This window comes from Alexandromys fortis, unplaced genomic scaffold, assembly GCF_014885135.2.
Source record: "Alexandromys fortis isolate MF-2015 unplaced genomic scaffold, M_Fortis_MF-2015_v1.1 scaffold_72, whole genome shotgun sequence".
NCBI classification, from domain to species: Eukaryota; Metazoa; Chordata; class Mammalia; order Rodentia; family Cricetidae; genus Alexandromys; species Alexandromys fortis.
In genome coordinates, this window is record NW_026067969.1 from 1,027,395 (window position 1) to 1,052,081 (window position 24,687).

The 24,687-nt window shown below is 53.6% G+C and overlaps 1 protein-coding gene across 5 annotated transcripts in view; it reads left to right on the forward strand.

Moving 5' to 3' along the window:
• Positions 1-354: 354 nt before the first annotated feature.
• The window catches only part of Kcnt1 (potassium sodium-activated channel subfamily T member 1), a 58,420-nt gene continuing 34,087 nt past the window's right edge, over positions 355-24,687 (forward strand). The window contains exons 1-2 of one of the 5 annotated variants that reach the window (XM_050155261.1): positions 355-573; positions 954-1,578. In XM_050155261.1, coding sequence (XP_050011218.1) covers positions 1,466-1,578 — 113 coding nt within the window. In that variant the 5' untranslated portion in view covers positions 355-573; positions 954-1,465. The remainder of the gene's footprint in view (positions 574-953; positions 1,579-24,687) is intronic. The other 4 variants (XM_050155260.1, XM_050155259.1, XM_050155263.1 and 1 more) reach the window with 4 other exon arrangements.

Genomic DNA, 24,687 nt, shown 5'->3' on the forward strand with positions numbered 1-24,687 from the left:
GTGTTGTCACTGGCAGCCATGGCTGAGACTGTCACTGGGCCTCTCCCACCTCCAGGGGGAGTATCCACCTTTATCTGCCTGCTGATGGGGGGGGGGGAGGGATACACACACTCTTCCCAACTTGAGAATGAGAGAGTCCACCCTATGCCTAAAGCAAACGTCCCCTTCATCTTCTGCCTCATGCCAATCACACAGCCTGTGACCTACTTTAGACAAACCCAGGACAAACCCCTTCCCCTCAGTCCTTATTTAGAGACGCTTAGACGACAAGGCTAGTGCTGCCTTCTTGGGCTCTTTGCTCTCGGCTGAGCCAAGCTGGGGCACTGCTCAGTCTGATAGTTGCGGATTAACCATTCTGCCTTTGGCATCCTACCACGCACAAATAGAAGCTTAGAAAGAGAATGGCCTGGGGCTGAAGCTCCCCAAGAAGCTCTGCTGTGCCGGGGCACAAGAAGCACAGGACTCTGGTTAGATCAGGAGCTCAGTGGACCACGGTCCCCCACTCGTGCTGAAGCCCACAACTCCATCGCGGCATGGGTGCCATGGGTCTGAGCCTGTGTTCTCCTGTTATATGTAAGCTGCTTACTGGGTCCAATGCTATCTGTTGGGGTTTCTACAGGTAGTTAGGGGTTTCGGGCTTCAGGATAGATGTGCCCAGCCTGCTGCCCCAGGAGGCGGGGAACTGGAGCCTGGCAGACTCTGAGGCCGCTCTCCAGGTGTTGTATATGGTGAGTGCAGCTGAAAACGGATATGGAAGGAGAGGAAGACAGGAAGAGGCAAAGGGTGGAAGTCCTGCTGGCCACCGGGGCGAGGCCTTCCTGGTGTACAGAGTCTGCCCCACCCCCATGATCTACCTGTCACTACACTGTTATCAGTGATTCGCGTGATTGGGATCGGAGTCTGTGAAAGCCCAGAGTCGTTAATCTCGTCTGTTCTGATGTGTTGCCCTACAGCTTCTCTTCTTAAACTGCCTATTGCCACCCAGTAGTGAGGGAAGCTGAGAGGAGACCTTGAGGGTGGCTCCAGAACCTGAAGAAAGCTGAGCAACCGGCCTTGGAGCTGACTGTGGAGGCGGGGAGGCTTGCCTGGCCCAGGTCCAGGGAAGAGGAGGGCTCCCATGCCAACCCAAGGAAGACCAGGGACCTTCGTAAAGGCTATTCTAGAGTTAGCCATGACCACTCCCATCTCCAAACCTCCACTCTTCCTGGGGTGGCAGGAAAAGAGAGCTTAGTGCAGGGCCCAGAGGACCCCGGAAAGCGCCCCGCCCCTACCTAGCCCCGCCCTCAGCCCCGCCCCCTGCAGGTGCTAGTCCCGCCCCCTAGGGGGGTCGCGGAGGCCCAGAAGCGGCTGGCGGGGGTCCGCGCGCGTCCGGCGAGGGCCGAGGGCGCGGGCGGCGAGGGGGCGCTGCCGTGTGCAGGCAGCCATCCCTGCGCGGAGAAAGTCGGCCGCGGGGACTTGCTCCTGGATGCCGCCAGTCTCAACAATGAACGACCGGGACACGGAGGTGCTGCCCTTGCCGCCGCGGTACCGATTCCGTGACCTGCTTCTGGGCGACCAGCCGTTCCCGAACGATGATAGGTAAGTGACGGAGCTGTCCGAGGTGCTGAGTCCCGCATTGCCTCCCCCACCCCCTTCCCCAATACACACCCCCACCCTCACCGCCACAGCGCCCTTCAACTTTCCCGGTTTCCCTGGCGAGAAGTTTAGGGTGGGCTGAGATCAGGGCGCACTTCCCTGCGGGGGCCTGAGCGGGACGCGGATACGGACACAGACCCCGGTGCTAGCAGGCTCCGAGGCTGAGCTGCCCGCGGGGTTTTGGGGGGAGCGGTAAAAGAGGAAGCTAGCTTTGTATCCCCTTGCGCACCTTCTCTTAGTCCCAACCCCAGCGAACCACTGATCTGGGGACCAGCCAGAACCGCACACACTAGGGCCTCGCAACCCAGCAGGCAGTCACCAGGGGTCAGTGTCCTCCGGGCTCATTTTCAGCGTGGTCACATTTTCAGAGTGAAGGTGTTATGACGTTACGCTCCCTCACCTCAAATTCTCCTCTGTGCTTTAAACAGGGATCAACAGCATGAGCCTATGGGAATAACTCGTAAGTGGAGGGGCTTGGCAAGAAGCCGGAAAGAAATATCTCTTTCTGCCTTTTCCCCAAATAACCGTCTTGGGTAAACACTGGTGTTCTCGCTGACAGCCTCAGGGGAGGCGCTTTCACACTAGCAAGGGAAGATGGTGAAGGACTCTGGCAGACTGGAGAAGGGGGGCTGGAGAGGAGAAAGCTTATGATAAGGAACTTCTGCTCCTGTGTGTATGCCCAGGTTGCAGTTTCCCCCAAACAATGTAATTGTTAGAACGGAAAGTACATGAGCCTGCAAACTGTCTGGACACACACTGAGCCCTTAAAACAACCAACTGCTGAAATCACACTGGAAAAGAAATCATTTTTGTGAGCAGGTCAGTGTGTGGGGGCTATGTGCAGAAAGCTGCAGCCCGTGTGAAGAGTGATCTTGACGGGCAGTTGCTCTGCCTACCGGAAGCCATCTCCTGCCAGGCCTCCTCTGGTGTTCAGACGCAACAATCACATAGAGCAGGGCGAAGGAGAGTGTGTGTGTGTGTGTGTGTGTGTCTGTGTGTGCACACGTGTGTGGACGTGTGTGTGGACGTGTATCTGCATGTGTGTGTATGCATGTGTATGTGTTTGTGTGCGCACATGTGTGTGTGTGTGAGTTCTGAGTCTTCACTGACTAGAGCCAAGGAGTCTGGGTATTGTGTAGGCTTGTTTGCTCATTTGTCATTTGTTATGTAGTTTGGACTCACTTTGATTCATTATCCCCCTGCCTCAGCTCCCCCCAACTGCAATTGTGCGCCACTGTCCTGGTTTCGAGGTGCTTTTACATTTTGTGCTTTCTTGTCTTTTGAGTCGAGTGCTCCAGTAACAGGAAAGCCTGTCCAGGAAGGATGCCCTGGTGGTGGTCTAGTTAGCATTGTCTGCTCAGACAGTGGCAGAGATGGTGTCTTGGCCCTGGCATCTGTAGGTGGGGACTCCTTTGCCCTCCTAGGATCTTCACAGGGCAGGACTGGGGCTTCTGTGGGTCCAATTTCCTGTGCTTGACATCTTAAGTCGGCACCCCCTTCCTCCTGGGTGCCTGCTCCAGTGGGATTTGATGAATTCCGGAAAATAGCAGCTTCGGGAAGATTCTCCCAGTGCTGGGGAAGAAACAGCATCTGTCTCCCCGAGGTGCCTGGGGCCTGACTGGACAGATGCCAGTGTCTGAGGTTGATATGAGTTAAAGGCTGCATGCCTTCCTTCCCAGGCTGGGCTAGTGAAGGTTTCTGTTGTCAGCCATAGGGTGGCAGCCACAGTCTGCCTGGCCACTGTCATCTTCTGCCCCAGGGGATAAAACAACTGCTATCAGGCCCATGCCAATTTGTTCAGTACTTTTATTGTGAAATATAGGAAACATACATTTTAAAACATAAAATAACCAGAGCTGGCCCAGCCCTCCACTCCCAGAAACCAGAACATGACCATTATCCTGAAAGATAAAGATCTCCCTCCCCTTCCAAGTCGCTCCCTTAGCTCCAAAACCATCTCTGTCTCATGGAGGCTGCTTTAGTATCAGCTGCAGAGCGAGGGTGGGTTTGGCCCCTCTTGGTCCCCCAGGTCCTCATCACAGGCAGGTGATACAGGACACTGTGGGCTGAAATCTGTCCTGGAGCACCTGAGCTCTGTGTTGTGCGCAGACCCTGCAGGTTGGATCCTGGCCCGATGGCCCTGCCGTTACTCCCACTTAAGGAGCCTTGTCCCTTTTCTCCTCATCCCCCCATGCCTGTCTCCTCTTCCTTCTGCACCATCATTGGTTCTCAGGGTGAAGGATGGGACTGGGGGGAGGATTTCACAAGTACAATGATGTCCCAGGAAGCTGTGGCATGTGTCTAGAAGTGCTTAGTCTGGGATGGAAAAGAAGGACAGGCTCCATCTGTCCCACCTACTCTTAGGAGTTCTCTGGAATAGGTTAGGGTCCTGGGCCAGGGTCTCAGGCTGCAGTGGGTGGGCTCCTGTGAAGCATAGAACTTCCAGGATCCAGGGCAGTGGTCTCAGCGAGGGGGCATCTGGGGTAAGTGTGAGCTGCCCCAGCACAGGACAGGTGCAGACTAAAGGGCCAGCCTCACCCAACTCTCTCCACCCCCTAGTCTTGCCCCATAGCTAGCTCTGCAGGGCAAATGTGGGGGGAGCTGCTCCCCAACTCTTGGCAGGCTGTAAGCAGGCAGGAAGGGCCGTGTGGGCTTCCTGTTCTCCAGAGGAATAAAGTCATTGGTGGTGAGTCACCACAGCCTCAGAGGCCTTGACAGGGAGGTGCTCAGCCACCCACGTGGGCAAATGAGGCTACACTGCCAGCCTGGCCACTGTGGAGGATACTGAGTACTGCACACAGCCCGTGAGGGGCAGAGCTGAGATCTCACCCATGTTGGGAGTCGATGTAACCCTGGGTAAACGCTCACCTTCTGGGCTGAGTCTGAGTCCTGGGCTCTTCTTGGAAGCAGCAGTCAGAGGGAGCTCAGTGGATCCGGTCACATCCAAGGTTCTAGGCCTCCTACCCTTTATGACAGCTTACTCTCTTAGCTCCAGGACTCCAGGGCATCTTAAGGAGGTTGGGCCTATCCCATGGGTAGTTCCTGGCTTAGGGGATGCAGACTCAGACCTCCCGGAATGGGTGAAGACCCCTGGGAGGATGGCGCAAGGAACCTTGGGCTGTGGTGTAGGAGTATCTGAATCTCAGTGTTGTGCTTTCTGTAAGAGAAAACTCAGGATGCAGCACTGCCCCTGGGCTTTGTCTCCAAGATGTGCAGGGCAGTACCAGGTTGCTTAGAATAGCCAATCGTGGGGAGAGGGAACCTGGCGGGTGACCGCTGGCTGGGTTCCAAGCAGATGAGAGTAGGCTTGTCACTGGATTAGCCTGCTTATCAGGCCTGAGGGGAAGTCTTCAAGGTGCTACTGCAGAGGGCAGGCCAGAGCAGGCCCCATCCATGCTCTCAGACAATGGAGTGGACCTCAGCTCACCTCTCTGAGGCAACAGCATTGAGTATTTTCTGACAGATCCAAAAAAAGGGGGGGGGGAGAGACAGGCATTGCCCTTGTTGCCAGGACAGAAGAGCACCCCCAACTGAGAACAGAGTCATGGGGGTACAGAGCCTGCGGTGCCCCCTTTCCTACCCTGCCAGGAACTGAAGTGGGTCAAGTTGATCTTTGGGGACTGGGCTGGATCCTTCCCAGGAGATGCAGGTTCTCCACCCAGGGCTCCAAGAAGAGAGATTCAGGAAGGGTGCCTCGCAGGACAGCCCTGCACTCGGAACTGCCCACTGTGATTGTTAATGACTGCAGAGCTGGACTGGGCAGCGCTGCCCATGAAATGGGGCTGAGCCGGGGGTAGAGAACTCCACTAGGACCATCAGAACGGCCTAACAAGTACCCTGGATAGCTGGATGCCCACTAAGTGCCCTCCCCATCCACTCTTGAACGTGCTTGCCCTCGGGGCCAGCGCCTGACTCCACATCCCAACCACCCCCACAGCTTCTCATGCCCTGCCCTTATCCCTACCTCATCTTACTTCTGCTCCTACTGTGTATCACCATTCTGAGCCCGAACCCACAGGCTCTGCCTCTGCTGGGCAGCCCTGCTTGCACCCCACTCTCTGGACATCCTTCCAGGACAAATAGCCTGCTATCTGTACCTCAAACCAACAGCAGGTGCTCAGAGGGTGTTAGGACCAGAGTTTGTACATGAAGCCCTTAAGGGCAGCTCTAGGGTAGGAGGAGGGATTAGGGGCACCACTGGTTCTCCTTTGGGGTTCCTTGGGTTTAGGAGCCCTTGTGGCTCCCAGGTTTAGCTACATTAAGAGGAGCAGGCATCAGGTATCTGGAACGGGAAGGATGGAGGGTGTGGCCTGGCTTGAGCCAAAGTAATGGTGGGTGGAATATGAAGTTCATGCCTGGACGAGAGTCCAGGAGGACAGAAAGGGCTCAAGAAGGAAGCAGGGATCCCCTAGCAATCAGGACAGGAAGGGCGGGAGCACAGGATCTGAGACCGTATCCTCCTGGAACCCCAGAAAGGTCTGGAGCATCCCCACCATGTTTTAGGCTTGAGCTATCCAGTCAACTGGAGCCTCGTACCTGCCGAGAGCAGGCTTCAGGGAACTGATGGGACAGGAGATGGGAACTGGCATAGCAGAGGAGGGAACAGGGATGGTGACAGCCCTGCCCGGCGGGAACAGATTGCAGGGATAGAGTGGCCCTGGAGCAAGCTTGAGAGCTGGCACTGGGTTTCTACCCTTTGTTTCTGAGCCCAGGGAAGCACCAGCTGGTGCTGCCTCCCATGGGGACTTACATTTAAAATGCCAACTGGGTGCTTCCCTGGCTATGCACCGGCTTGACTTACGGGCAGGGCGGGACTGGTGCTGCTACCCTGAATTTCTCTGCACCCTCCTCCAGGTTAGGGTGCTCAGGTGAGGTGAGGGGGTCATCCGAGTCGGAAGGACCAGCTCCCTGGGCTCCTGGAGCAAAACAAACCCTGAATGTCAGTGTGCACCCATGGTACCCTCTTGTGCCTCCTATATGATTGAATCGAGTTTTAAACGAGGATGGGATCTGTTAGGTTCTGGAATATTCTAGGTATTCTCAGGTGTCCTGAGCAAGATACAGGTTGAGACTTTTCTGGGACCAGGTTTCCTCATGTTTCCATACTCGGCTGTACGTGGGGATGGGGGTTGCTCATGTCTCCATACTTAGCTATACAGGGGGTCACTTGATCTGTCCCCCTGCTATCCCCTGGGGTCCATAACAAGGAACAGGGACTGGGAGGTGAGCCCTGGAACAGAGTAAAGTGCAGAGAAACCAGGTGACCTCTTGATATAGAGTTGTAGCCCCAGGGTTAGCTACACCTTCCTCCTACTGGTATCCTTGCCTGGTCATGGGCTCTGGAACTTGGGCCACCATCCTAGAACTTGGGTCCTGGGAGGCTACACACAAGCAGTATCAACAGATGGGCTAGGATAAAGGAACTAGAACACAGGAGCAATGAGAGGTGTCAGTAGGGAGTATATTTGTGAGCTAAGAGAGTATGGTCTTTACCTGTGGAGCTATGGGTGCTGAGGAGCATGCTGGGAGCCATGTCCCCATTCATAGAAGACAGCGTTTCCCACCATACACCATAAGGAGACTGGTCTATTCCTCCACGCCCATGCCTGTGATCCCCAGAGACACCCTGAGACGATGAATCTGGTGTCTCCCGGGGCTGAAAGCTTCATCTCATCCTCCAAGCCAACACAGCTAGACACATTGCTTGGCCCTCTAAGCCTTGTTCTATGCCCACATCCTAGTGATTCGCTTGCATGACTCAAAATTAGATTCCTCCTGAGTTAGCTTAAAACAGAACCCCGAGGGCTGGTGTGGGGGTGGGGGTGGGGAGGACGGTCCTCTGTGGAGTCACCCAGGACCATGATTAGCTGGGAAAGGGACATTGCCATTCCTGGGGATCCCCCGTACACCTCCGATAGCCTGCTGTGTGTGCCCCTCTGAGCTCCTCCGTTTGAATGCAAACAGGAAGGTATCTTGGAGTTGGCTGTCTGTCTTTGTCAGCTGCGGACCGTCATGGGGCAGTCACCGACTAATCCTCAGAGGCGGTTTCCTGCACTGACAGTTATTCTCAGCTTTAGAGGCCAGAAGTGTCCCTCAGGTTCCCGGAGGCCAGGAATATCCAACAGGTGTCCATAGGTATGGTTCTTAGAGTGTGTTGAATGTGCTTAAAAGAGTGTCCCCAGGCTCCTCTCCCTACAAGGGCACTAACCCTGTGATGAGGCTCATCTTAAGACCTCATTCAACCTCAGCTGCACCTCCACCATCCCACCAGGAGTGGGGGCTTTGATACAGGAAATTGGGAAGACACAGGTGTCCCTTGTAGGTCTGACTGCTGAAGAAAAAAAAAAGAAAAGAAAGAGGCTGATGGGAACCTCTCAAGGGACCAGGAAGTGCTGTGGCTTTAAAGTCACTGGACCTCACAGTTTGTGCTGGGTTCCCTTGATCCCTAGAGAGAGCCTCTGCCTGTGTTCCCTCCCCGATCGCGGCACTCATCAGGTGCCCCCGTGTGCATGGCCAATACTTGTCTTTAATCAGCCCCGCAAGCGCGTCTGTCAGACTGAGACGGCTCTGTTGGTGAAGTGCTTGCCTGGCACTGTGAGGACCTGGGAGCAACCCTTAGAACCCACACAGAAAAGCCAGGTGTGGAGGCTGCTTCCTGTAGTCCCAATCCTGGGAGGTCAGCGAGTGACCCTGCCACAGAGGTGGAACAGGAACTTGGAAAGGAAGGGGTCCTGACCAGGCTGAACTGGGTAAGATGGGTGACGGTGCTTCAAGGCAGGCTGAGGATATGTGTGGGGCTCTTCATTGCTCTGTGCTGGGCAGGAAAACCACCAACTAGAAAGGCCAGGAAGATCCCAGCTATGCAGGGTGCAGGTTACTGTCCCTGGGTCTCCAGCCCCATGAAGTGCTTGGACACCCAGAGACAGGGAGCTCCTTGGGTAACTGCATGGTGAGGTTCTAAGCCCAGAAGTTCCCCTGTCCATCTTCTGTTGCCTTAGATGTGGGCAGAGCCACACCTTCAGGGTCTGGCCTGTGAGGGCTCATGTCTTGCTCCACCTCTCCACCCACACCCCCTTCACCCTCAAGAAGCTCTTCAGTGAGTGCCTCCTGGCTACTCCAGGAAGACAGAGCTCACACAACCCTTAAGGCCCTGACTGGACACAAAGGCCTTGCTCAAGCCCACTGTCAACTTGATTAATCTGCATAGCCCCAGTATGGTAAGGAGAGAATGACCTATGTCTCCATCTGGGGGGAACCCTCTTAATCCTGGCGGTAGCGGTAGTGTCCTCAGAGGAAGATGTGGCATTGGGCTGGGCGTTCCCACCACAGGTGCCAAAGTTGTTTCTGCCCTCCCAGGCTTCAGATAAACAACTGTGTGGTACCTGCCATTTTCCCTGCAGTACCACTGTGACACCTGGCTTGCCTCACATCCACCTGTATCCTTTTGGCAGGAGGTGGGGACCTCTGGAGAGTTAAGGGTCACTCATATAGCTAACAGGTCTGCCTGTGACCCTTTCCCAGGTCACTGAATAAAAGCCTTCAAAGCATGTCTATGGCTGGTTCCTGGGACCAGAGACCATATGTTACCTTTAAGGTGTGGTTCTGTGGGGGACTTGAGAAAGAAAAGTGATTCCAAAATGTAGTGACAAGTGTCCCTATAAGAAAGGGGCAAAGGGTTGTGTGGCAGTTCAGGGAGACAGCATTTCCCTGTCAGGGAGATATGCAGATTATACTCGGGGTGGGAGAGGAATATCAACATGTAAGCCAGAGAGGTTTTACACAGAGATGATGGGGGGGCCTGGGGTCTTTAGGCATGGATTGGGTCTCTCTGTAGCGCCCAGGGTCTCCTTCTGCACTTGACTTCATCATCCACCAGCTCCCCAGCAAACCCTCTTGTGTACAGTATGCATTCTGTTGGTTCTGCCCTTCTGGGATTTCTGACTGCCATGGAAGCAGGGTTGTCCTCAAATCCTACTATGAGCACCCAGCCTGCTGACACTTGGACTCAAGGTTCACGGGACCCTGAGTTGGTCCTGCATAGCTCTGACCCACAGAACCAAGACAATAGTGTGTGCTGTCCCCAGCTGTGAGCACAGTCGCTAAATGCCAGCCTCTGACCAAGTGTGATGTTGTCTATCTGCAAGTATCTGGTGACCTCTTCATGGGGGGTCAACCTCTTCTCTAACTACGTATCCCTTGTAAGCTGGACTTTGGGTCTAAGGCCTACCGGACCAAACTGGCCTGATGTTGGTACCATTGTGATTCATACGCTGCCTCCAGGCATAGGTGTCCCATTAAAATTGGCCAGATGGCAGTTAGCTACACTTCCCTTTATCACCATAAGATCACTGTAAGAACCAGCTCCTTCTCCTCCACTCACCTAAGGACTTTGGGCCCCTTGTAAACATCTGTCCCCGCCATCCCCATTCCCCAGGATGTGAGCTATATACCCTTCTTCTTCTTCTTCTTCTTCTTCTTCTTCTTCTTCTTCTTCTTCTTCTTCTTCTTCTTCTTCTTCTCCTCCTCCTCCTCCTCCTCCTCCTCCTCCTCCTTCTCTTCTTCTTCCTCCTCTTCCTCCTCCACTCCTCACCTTCCTCCCCCTCCTCCCCTCCTCCTCCTCATCCCCCTCCTCCCCTTTCTCTGTATATTTCTGGCTGTCTTACAACACGCTCTGTAGACGAGGCTGGTCTACAGAGATCCATCTGTATATGCCTCCCAAGTTCTGGGATTAAAGGTGTGCACCACCACTGCCCTGTGCCTTATTTCTACCTACCTCAGCCTCAATCTGAAATTGGTACTTGATCATCAGGGAGGGCTCGTTGTGCACCCAGAAATATAATTCCTTCCAAAGACATTCTTCAATTACTAGCTGTACTGGCTGGTTTTATATGTCAACTTAACACAAGGTAGAGTCATCAGAGAAGGGGCCTCAGTTGAGAAAATGCCTCCATGAGATCTAGCTGTAAGGCATTTCTCATTTAATGATCAATGGGCAAGTGCCCATCCCATGGTGGGTGAGTGGCCTTCCCTGGGATGGTTAAGAAAACAGACTGAGCAAGCCATGTGGAGCAAGTCAGTAAGCAGCACCCCTCCATAGCCTCTGAATCAGCTCCTGCCTTCAGTTCCTGATCTGTTCAGTTCCTGTCCTGATTTTCTTCAGTGATGAACAGTGATATGATAAGCCAAATAAACCCTTTCCTCTCCAACTTCATCTTTGGTACTGGTGCTTCATTACAGCAATAGAAACCCTAACTAAGAACTAAGATCCCAGCTCTCAAAGTAACGGAGCTTAATGGTGATCCCACACAATGACAGGGATAGTGCCTATATTCCTCTCTGAGAACCATGTACTAACCCTGGGGTTATGTTTGCTTGCCCTGTGTGACGTTTTGTGTTAATATCACTGGGCTAATCCTGGAGTCCCATGACCACATAGCACAGAAGACTCTTCTCAAGTGATGTGATGGCGTTTAGGGGTCTCTAGGTGGCCTGGTACCATCTAGGGTCTCCTAATGGAGAGACAAGAGGATCACAGCAGAGTCAGAGGTTAATGTGGTAATGGAATTGAAGGAAATCAGAGACCCCACACTGAGAAATATACGTGGTCTGGAAAAGGCAAGAGCTGTCCAGATGACAGATATGAAGGGTATGGGATTCCTGAACCCAGGGCTGTGAGATTCATATGTGTTGTTTTCAGCCAATGAGCTGTTAGTATTAGATGCCAAAGGAAGCCTGTGTAGCTTCTATCCATGATTATCCCCTCAGACACTCAGGTACCCTGAATCTTGGACCCTTCCAGTTGGCCTCTGCTCAGTCTGTGACTCCCTTGCTCTCTGGCAATGCCCTAAGAACACCCCTGCCTGACGATACCCTTCTCCAGGGACTGTCCTTCCAGTGAGGATAATGTGAGCCACAGTCCCTGGTCAGAGCATCTTTATTTTGAATCACAGCCCCCTGCACACTCCCAGTGTTTGCTAATTGTATTATTTGCTTTACTCGACAGGCTTTAATATTGTTACAATCTGCCCTGTAATCAGATCTTTATAATTGTCTATCACTTGCTGTAACCCAGCCCCTACTGACCACAGGTGGCCATTGTGCCCTTCCATTACAGAGCACTTCAATTTGGTATTTCTTGGAACTGTCTGCAAATAACCTTGGAGGTTATCTACCTCCCCTGACCAAAGAAAAGTATTTGATGCCTGCGCCATGTTCTTGTGTTCTGCTCCACACGTGAGACATCTCTATGTGTCTGGGATCTGGGTGACTTTTTAGCAGGATGAAATAGTTCTGTCTCTTTTTCTTCCACTAGATCTTATTGTAACTACCATTCCCTCATACTTTGTTCCTTGAAGGAAACCCAAAGCCAACTCCTTCTGCCCTTCCCAATCTTGTGTCCAGAAATGTCTTTTGTTTGAACTTCAAGTTCGGTCATTTGAAGAGGATGAGTATCTGAGTGTACTGTGTCTGGTAGCTTCTTTTCCTGGAATTCAGTGCATGGCTCTCCCCTCCCTCTAGAGTGTGTTTATAAATGACAAGTATATCTTAAACACTTGAGGACAATTGGGGTCTCTACCCAGGAGTCCAAAGACTTGTTGGGACAGTGTTCTCCACTCTCAGATGCCCAGATCATTGACCGCCTCTGCTATAAGATCAGAACCATCTGCCTAGTCAGTAACCCTATTTCCAGCCATCTCTTTGGATTCAGGGGGATTCACTCTCTAATACTGAGATCATGCCTGGGCCCTCAGGGGTCTGCGCTGTAAAACTCTCTCTACCTCAGTCTGTTGAGATATGCATACTTATCTGGTCTCTCGGGGCTCCTTTTATTGAATATCGTGCTCAGTAAGCTAAGTAGTGCTTCTAGCCCTGATGGCCAGTTTCCTTCTGGCCTGGGGTTAGGTTTTGCTGGCAGCCAGGCTCTCTGTCTTAGGAGTCCTTTCTCTCTCACTTGGTACACTTAGCCACACTGCTGTGCAGTTTCTAGCATTGTCCATCCCCTTTAACACTGACTCAGGCCCAGTCCCTGACATCCACATTCTACTGCCTGTCTCTGTGGAGCCAAGGATTCTGGGGACCTCATATAAATGGAGTACCACAGGACCTGTCCTTTTCTGAGTGGCTAATTTCTCAGCCCAACATCCATTTTTGTGGTAGCATGTGGCAGACTTCCTCCTTGCTGAGGCTGCATGGTGTTCTCTCCCATGGACTGATTCCCCAGCTTGTTCCTTACTGTGTGTAGACACTGGGACTCCCTCACCTCTTGGATGTTACACAGCCATACCATTCTTGTTCCTTCTTCTAACCCTGTATTTGACCACACTGCCTTTCTGGAACCACAGAGGTGGGAAAGGTTATGTGTGTCCAGCCCTGGACCTGCTCTTCTTTTTAGATCTTAAGAAATGTCCTTGCCTGGGGTATCCAAGGCATCCAGCTGTGCATGTCCTAGGTCCCATTCCCCTTCTATGGGGACAGTCTGAGAGGAATTCTCTTATTAATATGGTCTGATATCTCCCCAGCTGGACAACAATACAATTCAGGGAAGCCACTTGCTGCCACCCTTCCACCACTAGGGAACGGTGGGAAGAAGTCTCAGGATTTATGATTGTCTTGATTTAGCTTAAAATGGTAGCCAGGGTGAAGGTGCTGGACCTTCAAGGTTATTTTTCTCTCAAGCAGGGCATCTGCATGCATGCCATGTTCTTGTACACTGCTTTACACTTGGGATTTCTCTTGTAGACTTGGGTGACATCTTAGCTGGGTATAGTAGTCCTTGATCTCCCTGGGATTGCCATCTCTTATTCTTAGCACCCTACTTCTGGCACTATTTTTTGTTTTGTTTTGGTTTGGTTTGGTTTTTTTTTTTTCATATCTGTGATGCTGGTGTGCTCTGTCCTGGCTCGGATCTCAGGAACCGAATTCTGTCCTGTTCTGCGTTGATTTATCTCCTCTGGGTCTGGGAGGTTGTTACATGTGTTGTTACATCACCTGCCCCTGCAGACTTCACCCACAGGGAACAACTCCAGTTGGCTTGGAGCTTCACATTCCTCCTGGTAAGGCCACTTAAAATGTCATCTGTAGCCTGGTGTTCCTAAAAAGGCGATCATTTATTCCTTGGTTTCTATGGCATCCGTCCCACAGAGCCTCGGGGCTCCAGACTGTCCAAGCCTGGCAAGTGGCACCGTCTCCCATTCTTTGCCTCACTCCACACCAGGTACCCTAACAACTGGACACAACCCCCTGTGTGCCCAGGTGCCAAGGAATGTAGATCTGCTACTCTTCCCATACAAGAAATGGCTCTTGTATGGGAAAGTGATGGTTGTGTTTAAAATATACCTGCTGTGCCCATGTGATTTAGTCACAGTAGAGCAGTCCTCTCTCCCTGCCTCAGATGGCCCACTATCACCAAGAGGTTCTTCACATACATCAGCTCTAAGTCACGTCTGGTGAAATGGTGGACTCACTCTCTTGTCTGTTACCAGACTCTAACTGGGGCGTTTGATGGACACATGAAGACCCACTGGACTCTGAGAAAATAAGCACAGGGCATCCACTACAGAGGTGTCACATACGCTGGAGCAAGCAGCTAGGCCTCTGTCGCCTGTGCCCTGCAGACATGGCATCTGAACAGCCCACATGTGGGTTACTGCCATTGCTCAGTGATGCAGATGTGTTCTCTCTGAACCTGGAACCCTGCATCCCTGCTACTACTCATGCAGCCCTCTACCCTCGCTCCTAGGTGACCGCAAGTGCCCATTTGTCCTTCCAGCACTTTCTCTGCTCTGCAGCCTGTCCTGGGTTATGCTGTGCCCTGGTGTCTCTCGGTGTGATTCCCACACGTCACTATGAGTTACGCCACAACCTGCCCTTGGGGAGTTTCATGGTCCCTTCTTGGGTCCCTGGGAAGGGCAAAGGGGCTTCCATCTGCAGGGGCGTTTGATGGGTACAATGTGCTGTTCTCCTATGACCAGCATGAGCTGTGACAGTGTGTAGCCATGTGGGGATGCTCACATGAATATTTGCTCCGACACCGAGGCTGGTTTTATGAGGACTTGGAGCTGGAGCAGATAATTGGAAGAGCCGGCAAGTGTAATCGTTTTTAACGCAAAGACAGTTTGATTCGAGTTTACAGGAGAGACTGCGGGGCAGGCAAGCCATAAAAATCCCCAGCTGTTGGCAGGGGAAGAAAATGGAGGAGAGAAGGGAAAAAGACATGCCATTTAAGCTGGCATGGGGTGCAGATGCATGGCTGGCTAGCAACCATGTGGTGAGGACAGAGACTTTGTGGAAGAGTAAGGGAGCCCAAAATATGGGGAGGGGGGAGGATAGCCCAAAGACATAAAGAAGGCATGCTTTGAAGAGAGAAAGAAAGGGGAGAAAATCACACTTCTGAATAATCTAGAATAGCCAATTTATGGCCCCACAAAGGCTACTGTCCCAAGCTCCTGTGGGAGCAGAATTCTGGGAAGAAGTATCTAGAAGAACTACTTATTCCACCTATCTCTTTAGCATGGCTTAAGGTGAGCCCATCTTCATAGGGGTGGTCCCTTAGAGGTCATTTCTCAAGCACAGTGGTGGCTCAGGGTATGGATACCCTGATGAAGAGTCATAAACTGTGCCTTGGTTTCCCTCAGCAGCCCAGTCCACTGGCCCTGATGGCTTCCTACCAGAGGCAGATGGTGCAGCCATGCCCCCCAAAGGAATCGATTTCCCGAGTTGTCCTGTATGGTCAGGGTACAAGGATGGTCCATCCAATGGCGCAGGGATTCAAGAAGGAGAATTTGGAACCCGTGCTTTGTGAGATCTGTGACATTAGGTTGTGGTAGACCAGGAGACCCTGGAGCTGTAGCAGCTGTTCAGGACCAGCGTGCACCAGAGAGACTCCGGTACCCAGCCAGATGTCCGATAGCCAGACTTCCCAGCATAGACCTGTTACCTGGCTGAGTCACCTGCAGCCTCGGCTGTGAAATGGACAGGCTGGGCTAGAAAAACCCTATCATGTGACTGCAGAGGTATCTCTGAACCAGCTCTGCTCCCTGCAAATCCCTGCCTTGCTCCTTATTGCTTCAGGTTAGCGGGGGAAGCCACGTCATCCCTCGGCCCCTCAGTTTCCCCACTGTGTCCTGCTAGGGTTGTTCCAGATCTTGTTTGGTTTGGTTGAGTGGAGAGGGGGTACACAGATGTATGTGTCTGTTCATGTGAGCATAGACATATGTGTGTTGTACACGGGTGCACAAACGTGTGTAAGCATGCGTGTGTCTGGAGGATCAAAGTCAACCTCAGTGTCTTCCTCAGTCACTTTCTACCTTGGCTTTGTGTTTGTTTGTTTGTTTGTGTGTTTTGAAACAAGGTCTCTTAGTGGGGCCTGGGGTGCACCGATTTGGTGAGGTTAGCTGATCAGCAGCCTTCAGGAATTTGCCTGTCTCTTCCTCCCCAGCTCTCCGATTTTAAGTGAGTGCTGTCACCAAGTCTGACTTTTTATTATTGCATGTGCTGGGATCTGAACACAAGTCCTCATGCTCGTGTGGCGGGGACTTTAATCACTCTGAGCCACCTCCCCGGTTTGTGCTCAGGTTGCAGGGTGACACTGTGCAGGTCCCCAGGTGCCTAGCACAGACGACAGATACCCTGTTTCTGGAGTTGCCACACACAGGGTGGGGATTCAGGGCGCTAGCATTCAGCCATCAGTTACTGCCCTTTGGGGGCTGAACCCTGACAGCTTTGGGATAGGATTGGAGGGTGAGGACCCTGGCAGGAGGGAGGACGGACACACACTTACCATCTCCCATCCGACTGGAGGATGGACTCACTTCACTGGGTCAGGCCCTGAGGTGGGGCTCTGGGCTTCCTGCCAGCCTGAGCACTAGATCGCGGTTCCCAGGACACACAGGAGTACCCTGAGATGTGGGTACATGCCCAACAGAGATAGCTATTTCATCTCTCCACCAAACTTCCTCTGGAGGTGAGCTGCCAAGGGCCACATGAGCTGTCACCTACACTACCCTTCCTGCATCCCCTCCCTTCGGAGCAGTGACCGTTGTCACCGTGACTATTACTTCTGGTAGGAGTGGGGTAGGACAATAGTATACCGGAACTGAGTCCTCCCTGAGGCAGCCAGGCTGGGACAAGAACCTGGGGCCGACCTTGGAGCACAGGGAGTCAAGACGACGCCCTCCCCACCCCGGACCATTCCACTGTGCTGCGCGTTGAGGGTGAGGAGCGCGGTGGTAGCGCCCGGCGCCGCCCCCGCCACAGCCACCCGCGCCAAGCGCTCCCGCAGGATGGCGCGGGCCAAGCTGCCGCGCTCACCGTCCGAGGGCAAGGCGGGTCCGGGGGATACCCCAGCCGGCGCTGCAGCCCCCGAGGAACCTCACGGGCTCAGCCCTCTGCTGCCGGCCCGCGGCGGGGGCTCCGTAGGCAGCGACGTGGGCCAGAGGTAGGGACGCTTGCGGGGGGGACCAGGACCCCGCGGGAGGGGCTTCGCATCGCTTGCATTTTGTCTAGCACGGGCTCTGCTCCCCCACACCTGGCTTTGCTTGTAGTAGCCTGGGAATGGAAGAGGGCGCCTTGGCGCCCCACCACTCTTTGGCTGCAGCCTGGTCTGGGGAGACTTAGACCCTGGCCCCTTGCTTAGAGGCTGAACCCAGGGCCCTGCAACTATGACCTGGGCTCTGGTCCAGGTGGCCCTGGCCCACACTGCTCTAGGAAGTCCCACTTGGGTGAGTTCAGCAAGGGACACTATGAAGAGGTAGGTACTTCAGAGGTGAGCTTCCGAGGCCCAGGCAGGCTACATAGCAAACTGGCTGGGGGACAGTCAAGGCATGGACATAGTGAGCACCAGCATGTCTGGGCAGCCAGAATGCAGGAGGCTTTTGCAGAAGGGAGCCCACCCTCTTCATCCTCCTGCAAGCTCCAGGCAGGATGTGACACCCCATTTCATGGATGAGGACACTGAGGTCTCTGCAGCAGCAAATCCCTAGCCATCACCTGCCTGTGCCAAGAACCCTGCTGGATGCTGCGGGGGAATGAAATGAATCAGACCTGGCCTAGTGTGGGCACATTGTATTATGGGCTTGAAGCCTGTTCTGGTAGCAGTTGGGGCAGGACTGGATGGGACCAGTCCAGGCAACTTCCTGGACACTGACTTTTAAGGATGAGCAAGAGCTGGCAGGGCCTTCTGGACAGAGGCATGGCGGAAATCCTGGGTGGGGGTGGGGTGGGATGCCAGTGTGGGGTGAAGCCTGGTGGGTTGGCAGTGGCTGGACCCAGCAGATGGCTGGACTAAGGTCATCAGAGCACCCCCTTCCTCCCTTGCCTCCCCCATTTGTACCAGTTTCCTGCTTCTCACATGGGAAGGGTGATGCCACCCTGTCCCCATTTGCCAGAAGCAGCTCTTGAGGGGCCTCCCACAACTGATGGGAAACTCAGGGAAAGAGGATAGCCAGCAGGTGCTGCTATCCTTGGGGACCCCTCTTGGCCTCTCTCTCCTCTTAGTGGACACTGTGGGCCGGTGATCCCGGAAGCTCCCTTCCCAGCCTGTCAGGCCCCAGGAGAAGTAAGCTGCGGGGATGGCAATTCTGCCCAGGCTGCGTCTTAGTCCAGAGCGCGACACTTCTGTGGCCACCTCTTTCCCCATTTGCACCTCTGCATGTAGACCACAAGCTGAGCTGCTGGCCCCTTTGACAAGCATGGCCTTTCTCCCTGACTCGCAGGGTCCTTGTCAGCCTCCTTCTGCAGAGCAGAGAGAAGGGAACTGTCTACCCAGCTGGGCCCAGGTGGCGCCTGAGCCTCTAGCTGGCATCTGAACACCTGCTGTGATGAGCAGTTGGGAGCCAAGGCAGATCCCAGCTGAGGAGGATGGGGAAGACCAACCGACACATTAGGAACCGGGGTTACTGAAGTTTCCAGACAAGACCTCGGGCTGTGACTTGCCCTTGCCCCTGTCCTATGTCTGGGCTGTTGTCCAGGAAGTTAGAGCCTGGTGCCTCTCCACCACTGGGAAGGCAGCGGGGCAGAGAGAGGAGAAAAGTATCTTCATGGCCCCCATGCATGCCCACCATGGTGGTGAGACTCTGCCCACATAGTCCCTGAAGCTCTGCGCTTTCTCATAGCTACAGCGGGCCTGGTGCCTGTCCCTCTCCCTCACCCAACCTGACCCTTCTTTCACTGTCCCCCACTGAGGTTTAGAAAGGTTAGGAAATGTGGGCTGGGGGAAGGGGGACCCCAGGAAGGGCTGGGTCATTAGTGAACCCCTCCGTGGGTCAGGCACTGTGGCCCCTTCTACAGCCCTGGATTCACTTGACTTGAGTCTGCCATTGCGGCACTCCCACCTGTCCGCCATGTGGACGCCCCCTCAGCCCCATCTGCTTCCCGATGGACCGGCTGAGGCAGTGAGGGATGGAAGGAGGGTGCATGCCCAGGGAGAAGTAGCTGGGAGGCTAGGGCGTGAGGCCGAACCTCTGCACGTGGACACATCTGAGCTATGTCCACGGGCTGGGACTAGAGGACAACTGGAAGGGGCAGAAGGCAGAGACGTCCTAGAAAGTGTCCCTAGTGGCATATGTTGGGAATCTCTGAAGGCTCCAAGAGACGTTGTCCCTAGGGTATTTCATAGAGGGCAGCAGGACCAAGAGAGCAGATGTCCTGGAGGGCTATAGTGGCTGTGTTGTGGGTAGAAGGCTACAAAAGGACGTAGGAGGTGAGCCCAGGGAGCACAGTTTTGGCAATCTGAGTTTGTGGGGTCTCCATATTCCAGGAAGAGGAAGGGGTTTGAGATTCCTGCAGATGCTGGCACAGGGAGTTTTGGGGGCTAAGAATTGTCTATCCTTTGACATTCCTGGGGTCTTTTCTTTTCTTATTGTTTATTTATTTTATGTGCACTGGTGTGAAGGTGTCAGATCCCCTGGAACTGGATCTTCAGACAGTTGTGAGCTGCCATGTGGGTGCTGGGAACTGAACCCGGGTCCTCTGGAAGAGCAGTCAGTGCTCTTAACTGCTGAGCCATCTCTCCAGCCCCCATTCCTGGGGTCTTAATGTAAAGGTGTAGAGGTGGGGAGAGCCAAAGGTGCTAGAATGGGATTGGGGCAGGGCCTGAAGGATGGTGCAGAGGCTTGACTTGGCCAAGGCTGGCTTTCCATCCCTGAGGCTCCAGAGAATACCCACTTGCATTGCTGCATTCCCCCCCCCCACACACACACAAGACTACACTGGGGTCACCCCTTTGAGCCTATACCAGAGAGAAGCTCTCAGTCCCCTAAGAGCAGACACCAGGAGAAGGGACCTCACATCAGAGCATAGCTCAGGAGTAGAGGCTGGGGCAAGGGTGCCAGGAATCCCCCTTCCTAGTGGCACCCCAGCCTGCTTCTGACTGAGCCGGTCTAGGACCAACTCTCCACTTTACTTCTGAGCTGAGCCTGCCCCATACCTGCGTACCCACCACAGCTCCCCAAAGCCAAGGGTGCTGAGGACCAAGGCCCCTACCTCATGGCTCTGTGATCCATCCCCAGGACTTTCCAGGCCCTGGGTCTTCTGCCTTCTTCCCAGCCAGCCCACGTCTACCTCAAACCTGCACTCTGAGACGCCATCTTGACACCTCCTGACACCACCTACTTCCTGACTATTCACTACCTCAGCAGGGACATGACTTCACACTCTGTGACTTCAAGTCTCTCAGCAGCCAGCCAGACTCTGGGTTCACTCCATTCTCAGGCTCTATTCCTGGCCATCATATGTCACTGACTCCCCCACCAAGGCTTCTCAGGCTCAGATATCACCTTGATGTTCTCCTGAGAAGTCCCAGCCTGTCGGTCCAGCTTCAGGGAGCTGAATCTCTCCCCATCCTAACTTCATTCACTCTAGTATTCTTGGGCCCAGGAGGTGATCCCTTGGATCTTCATTGCTGGGATATCCTTGTCCTCCGTGTCCAGACGCTCATAGGCCCCCAACCCTTCAGGATCACGGACCCTCCCCTGTCCCACCAAGTGACTTCTCTGAATAGTCCTCATACAGTACCCCTAACCCTTTCTAGGCTCTCAAGTGCCTCACTCCCCACTCTGGCAGTTGGATACACCCCAGCTTTACACACTGCACCCTACTGCTCACCACAGATGGTACTCTATTGTTTCTGCAGTTACCGGTTTATTCCACTCTCTCCTCCTCCCCAGTATGTTTATCTGTACAGTGATTTATCCTCTTGGAGTATACATGGATATCAGGCTCCGGTATGGGGTGCACTCCTTCCTGGTCCCTCCAGTGGACACAGGTTTCCTTTTTAAGTGTGTTGGGCTTGTGGGGGCTGTCACAGACTAAGGGGTGGAAACCATATAACTTGATTTTCTCATGGTTTCGGGAGCTGGATGTGGGCAGCCTGCTCCAAGGCCCCTCCCATATTCAGGCCATCTTCCCCATGTGGTGACACAATTTTCCCCCTCTGTCCCTCTCTGTGACTTGAATCTTGAACTCTTCCTACTATATACCACCATAGGACCCCATTTCAACTTAATTTCTGCAATTTTACACTAATATAGTTACACTATGCCCTGAGCTACCAGGAGTCACGGCTATAGCCTGTGAATCTGGGGGACACAATCCAGTGAAGAATAAGTGGGCTCCTTATTTGCTTGTAGGAACCTCCCTGACATGAAATTAATTATCTGAATACCCAAAAGCATCCCCTGAGATTCAGGGTTCATGGGGTGCAGTGAGAAGTGGACCCCCAAATACCCTGACCTCCCATCAGCCCAGAGGACTCCCAGGAAGGTGCCTAGCTGAGCTTGCCCCTTTAGGCTTCAAGTCGGGTATACCTATGTCTACCCAGAGGCTCCTGTGGGAGCCCCAGGCTCTGAAGAGAGCAACAGGCTATGGGTACAGAAAAGAATCTCAATTGTAGCCCTCATTTATTCTGTGTCCATGCTCCACAGGGCTGTCATGCTGATGAGGGAGGCTTAGTGGTACCTAGGTTACTAATTGCGGGGTTTGGATGTTTCAGGTGAACCTTCCTTCATTCCTCCGAAGCACCCCTGATAGGTAGCTCAGATGACTGACCTCATATTCCCTGGCACCAGCCCTTGGCAGAGTTTGCATCAATCTATGATGCCCAGCTGCTTACACACAGGCCATTGTCCATTAAGGGACAGATCTGAACCAGGTAACACGACAGGTGGGGATATAGCCTCTCCAGAGTACAGTGGAGTCACCTTGTCCCAGCCTCAGGCACCCCGTGCATGCAGCACAGCTCAGGAGCCCAGATGGTGCCCATGCAGATGGGAGTTGGTCTGAGCTAGAGAGCAGGTCTGGGTTATAAGCATCAGGCTTGGTCCTTGGTGCTAGGTGCCACATGATCCTGTCCCCATCATAGCAAAACACAACTCTGCCAGGCTCTTCAGACCCTTATCTTAGGGGCATAGATGGTGCCAGGAAGAGAATCTCAGCTACACACACAGGCAGGGCATCTGGAAGCTCCCAGGAATCCCCAAACTTCACACCCAATTAAACCTGGACTCGCCTCTACTGTACCGAGCTGTCCACTCATTGCCATACCAGTGGGGACCTTGACTCTGCCAAGCGTATGCCCAACCTATACCTTCTCCACCCAGGGACCAGGAGGGACCACATATTAGAATGTGGAAAAGAATCCTGGTCTCACAGAGGTCATAACACAGCTTGTGCAGGATGCTGCCTGAGGTCCGCAGTGGTCCTCACTGAATCTTTGCTTACTCATCTGGAAAACAGTTGCTTTGAAAACTGAGAGAGGCCCCATGAAGTCCTTGGTTGGAAGGACTGGAGCATGCAGTCAGCTCCCAACACACGCTGGTACTCCAGAGATGCTGACCCCTTCTCCGTGGCAGGGAGTCTAGGGAAACTGAAGGTCAGGTTGTCCAGAGCTGACCAGATAGAGGAGTACACCTCAATCACCCAAGAAACACCAGCTCCCGGTTCTGACCTGCTCAGCTACAGGAAACTAAGAGATAGGCGATCCAAGGTTTCTGGTGCCCAGCTGTGACCCTGTAGTGGGACCACTCAGTTGTCTTCAGCTTCCTCAGTTACAGGGCTGCTGGAGGGGCCACTGCTGGACACGGGGTCACAAAGAGGTCTGAGACAGGCTTAACATGAATGAGAGAGAGGGTGATCTTTGTCCTTGGCTAAAAGGTTGTCACTCCCTCTGGCCAGAGTACAGAGCCTGCATGTGCCAGCATCTATGGACTCGTTGCTTTCTCTAGTTCCGAGGGGTAGGCCTGGCTTCTACCTGCCTTGCATGCTAGGCTGCCTGCCCTGACACTACCTGTCATGCCTGGAGCTTCTGGCATACCCCATTGTTGCTCTGGGATTCTGCCTGAAGTCCTGATATGGCCCTGGAGCCCCACCCACCGTCTGTGTTGATGTGCCCACTCTGTCTCCAGGCTTCATGTGGAGGATTTCAGCCTGGACTCTTCCCTCTCTCAGTAAGTGCTTCACAGGGGAGGGACTGTCTCAGGGACAGATGTGTCCTCATACCCCTGACAATCAGGCCCCATGGGAAAGGCTACTCTTGCCCAGGCAGAAACATGACAGTGTTGGCCAGCACTTCCCAGGACCAGCAGGTACTTCTGGTCCTGGGGGCTGGGACTGGAGACATACGATTAACGATCCCCTTGGGAGGAGTCTGTAGAAAGGAAATGGGCTCCCCAGAGGTGGATGACTGCCTTAGTTACTTGTCTATTGCTGTGATAAGACACCACAACCAAGGCAATTTATAAAAGAAAGAGTTGATTGGGGATTACAGTTTCAGAGGGTAGAATCCGTGACCCTCTGAAATAAGGTTGATTCAGCTCAGACTCGTGGTTGAGCCAATGCACCATCCAGTATCTGTGGGCATGGCTGGTATGTATGCAACCAGGCTCTGATTTTGCAGTATGATGTACTGAACAGTGTAGGCCTGAGGTGGGGGAGTGTGGTGGCAGGCAGGCAGGCAGGCATGGTGCTGGAGCAGTAGCTGAGAGCTTACATCTGATCCATAAGCACAAAGCAGAGAGAGCTAACTAGAAATGATGAGCTTTTGAAGCCTCCTCCAACAAGGCCACATCTCCTAATCCCACTCCTCCTCCCCAGGTGCCTGAAGAGCTGGGCCTCAGACCTGGCAATGGTGGGAAACAAGAACCTGTCTGTGGCTGCCCTAGGGCTGAGGCTGTGTCCGTGTTGCCCCAGAGCCAGCGCCGATCATAGTAGATGTCCTAAGCTCCTCAGAGAGCCCCGGGGTTCCAAGAAAACTCCCTTTGCAGGGGAGTTAGTTTGAGAAGCCAGTGCCCTTTTTCCCAGGCCACATCGGATCCCTTCTCTCAGTTTTCCAGGTGGAGCCTGAAGATCCATACCAGGCCAGCTCAACTCTACTGCCTGCCCCCAGGCTCTGTGAGGCTGAGGCCTGGAGTGTTGGAGGGGGTTTCCTGGGAAGCTCGTCTATGTGGGATACTATGAGAGCTGTGAGCCCACCTGGTCCTCCAAGAAGGAGCCAGAGCCACAGGAGGGTGCCACAAATGGAGTCTCCTGAACTCCCCTGGGGATTATGAAGGCTTGGGGGTTGTGGGCCATTGGATCTCTTCACACTTGGATAGACCTCTGCAGATGCAAGGAGGAACAGGTTTGAGTTACCCCTGGCAGCTGGTTCTGGGCCCTTCTTACCCACTCACCCAAGAAGTCAGTACCATGGCTGTACCCGCTAGCTCCTCAGTAAGGTTGATTCAGCTCAGACTCGTGGTTGAGCCAATGCACCATCCAGTATCTGTGGGCATGGCTGGTATGTATGCAACCAGGCTCTGATTTTGCAGTATGATGTACTGAACAGTGTAGGCCTGAGGTGGCTTTCTGGTTGCGTTAACTTTGACCCCCACGCCAGCACCATGAGGTGCTAGTCCTGGGCCCCATCCCCATTACCTCTCCTTGTATCCTCTCTCTGAGCTCGTTCCCAAGGGACACAGTAGGACACGTCTAACCTCACTATTGCTAAAGCACTTAACATCTTCCAGGTACTCAGTGGTACTATCAGAGGAAGCTCCCATTATTATTATTCCCTAAAAGCAG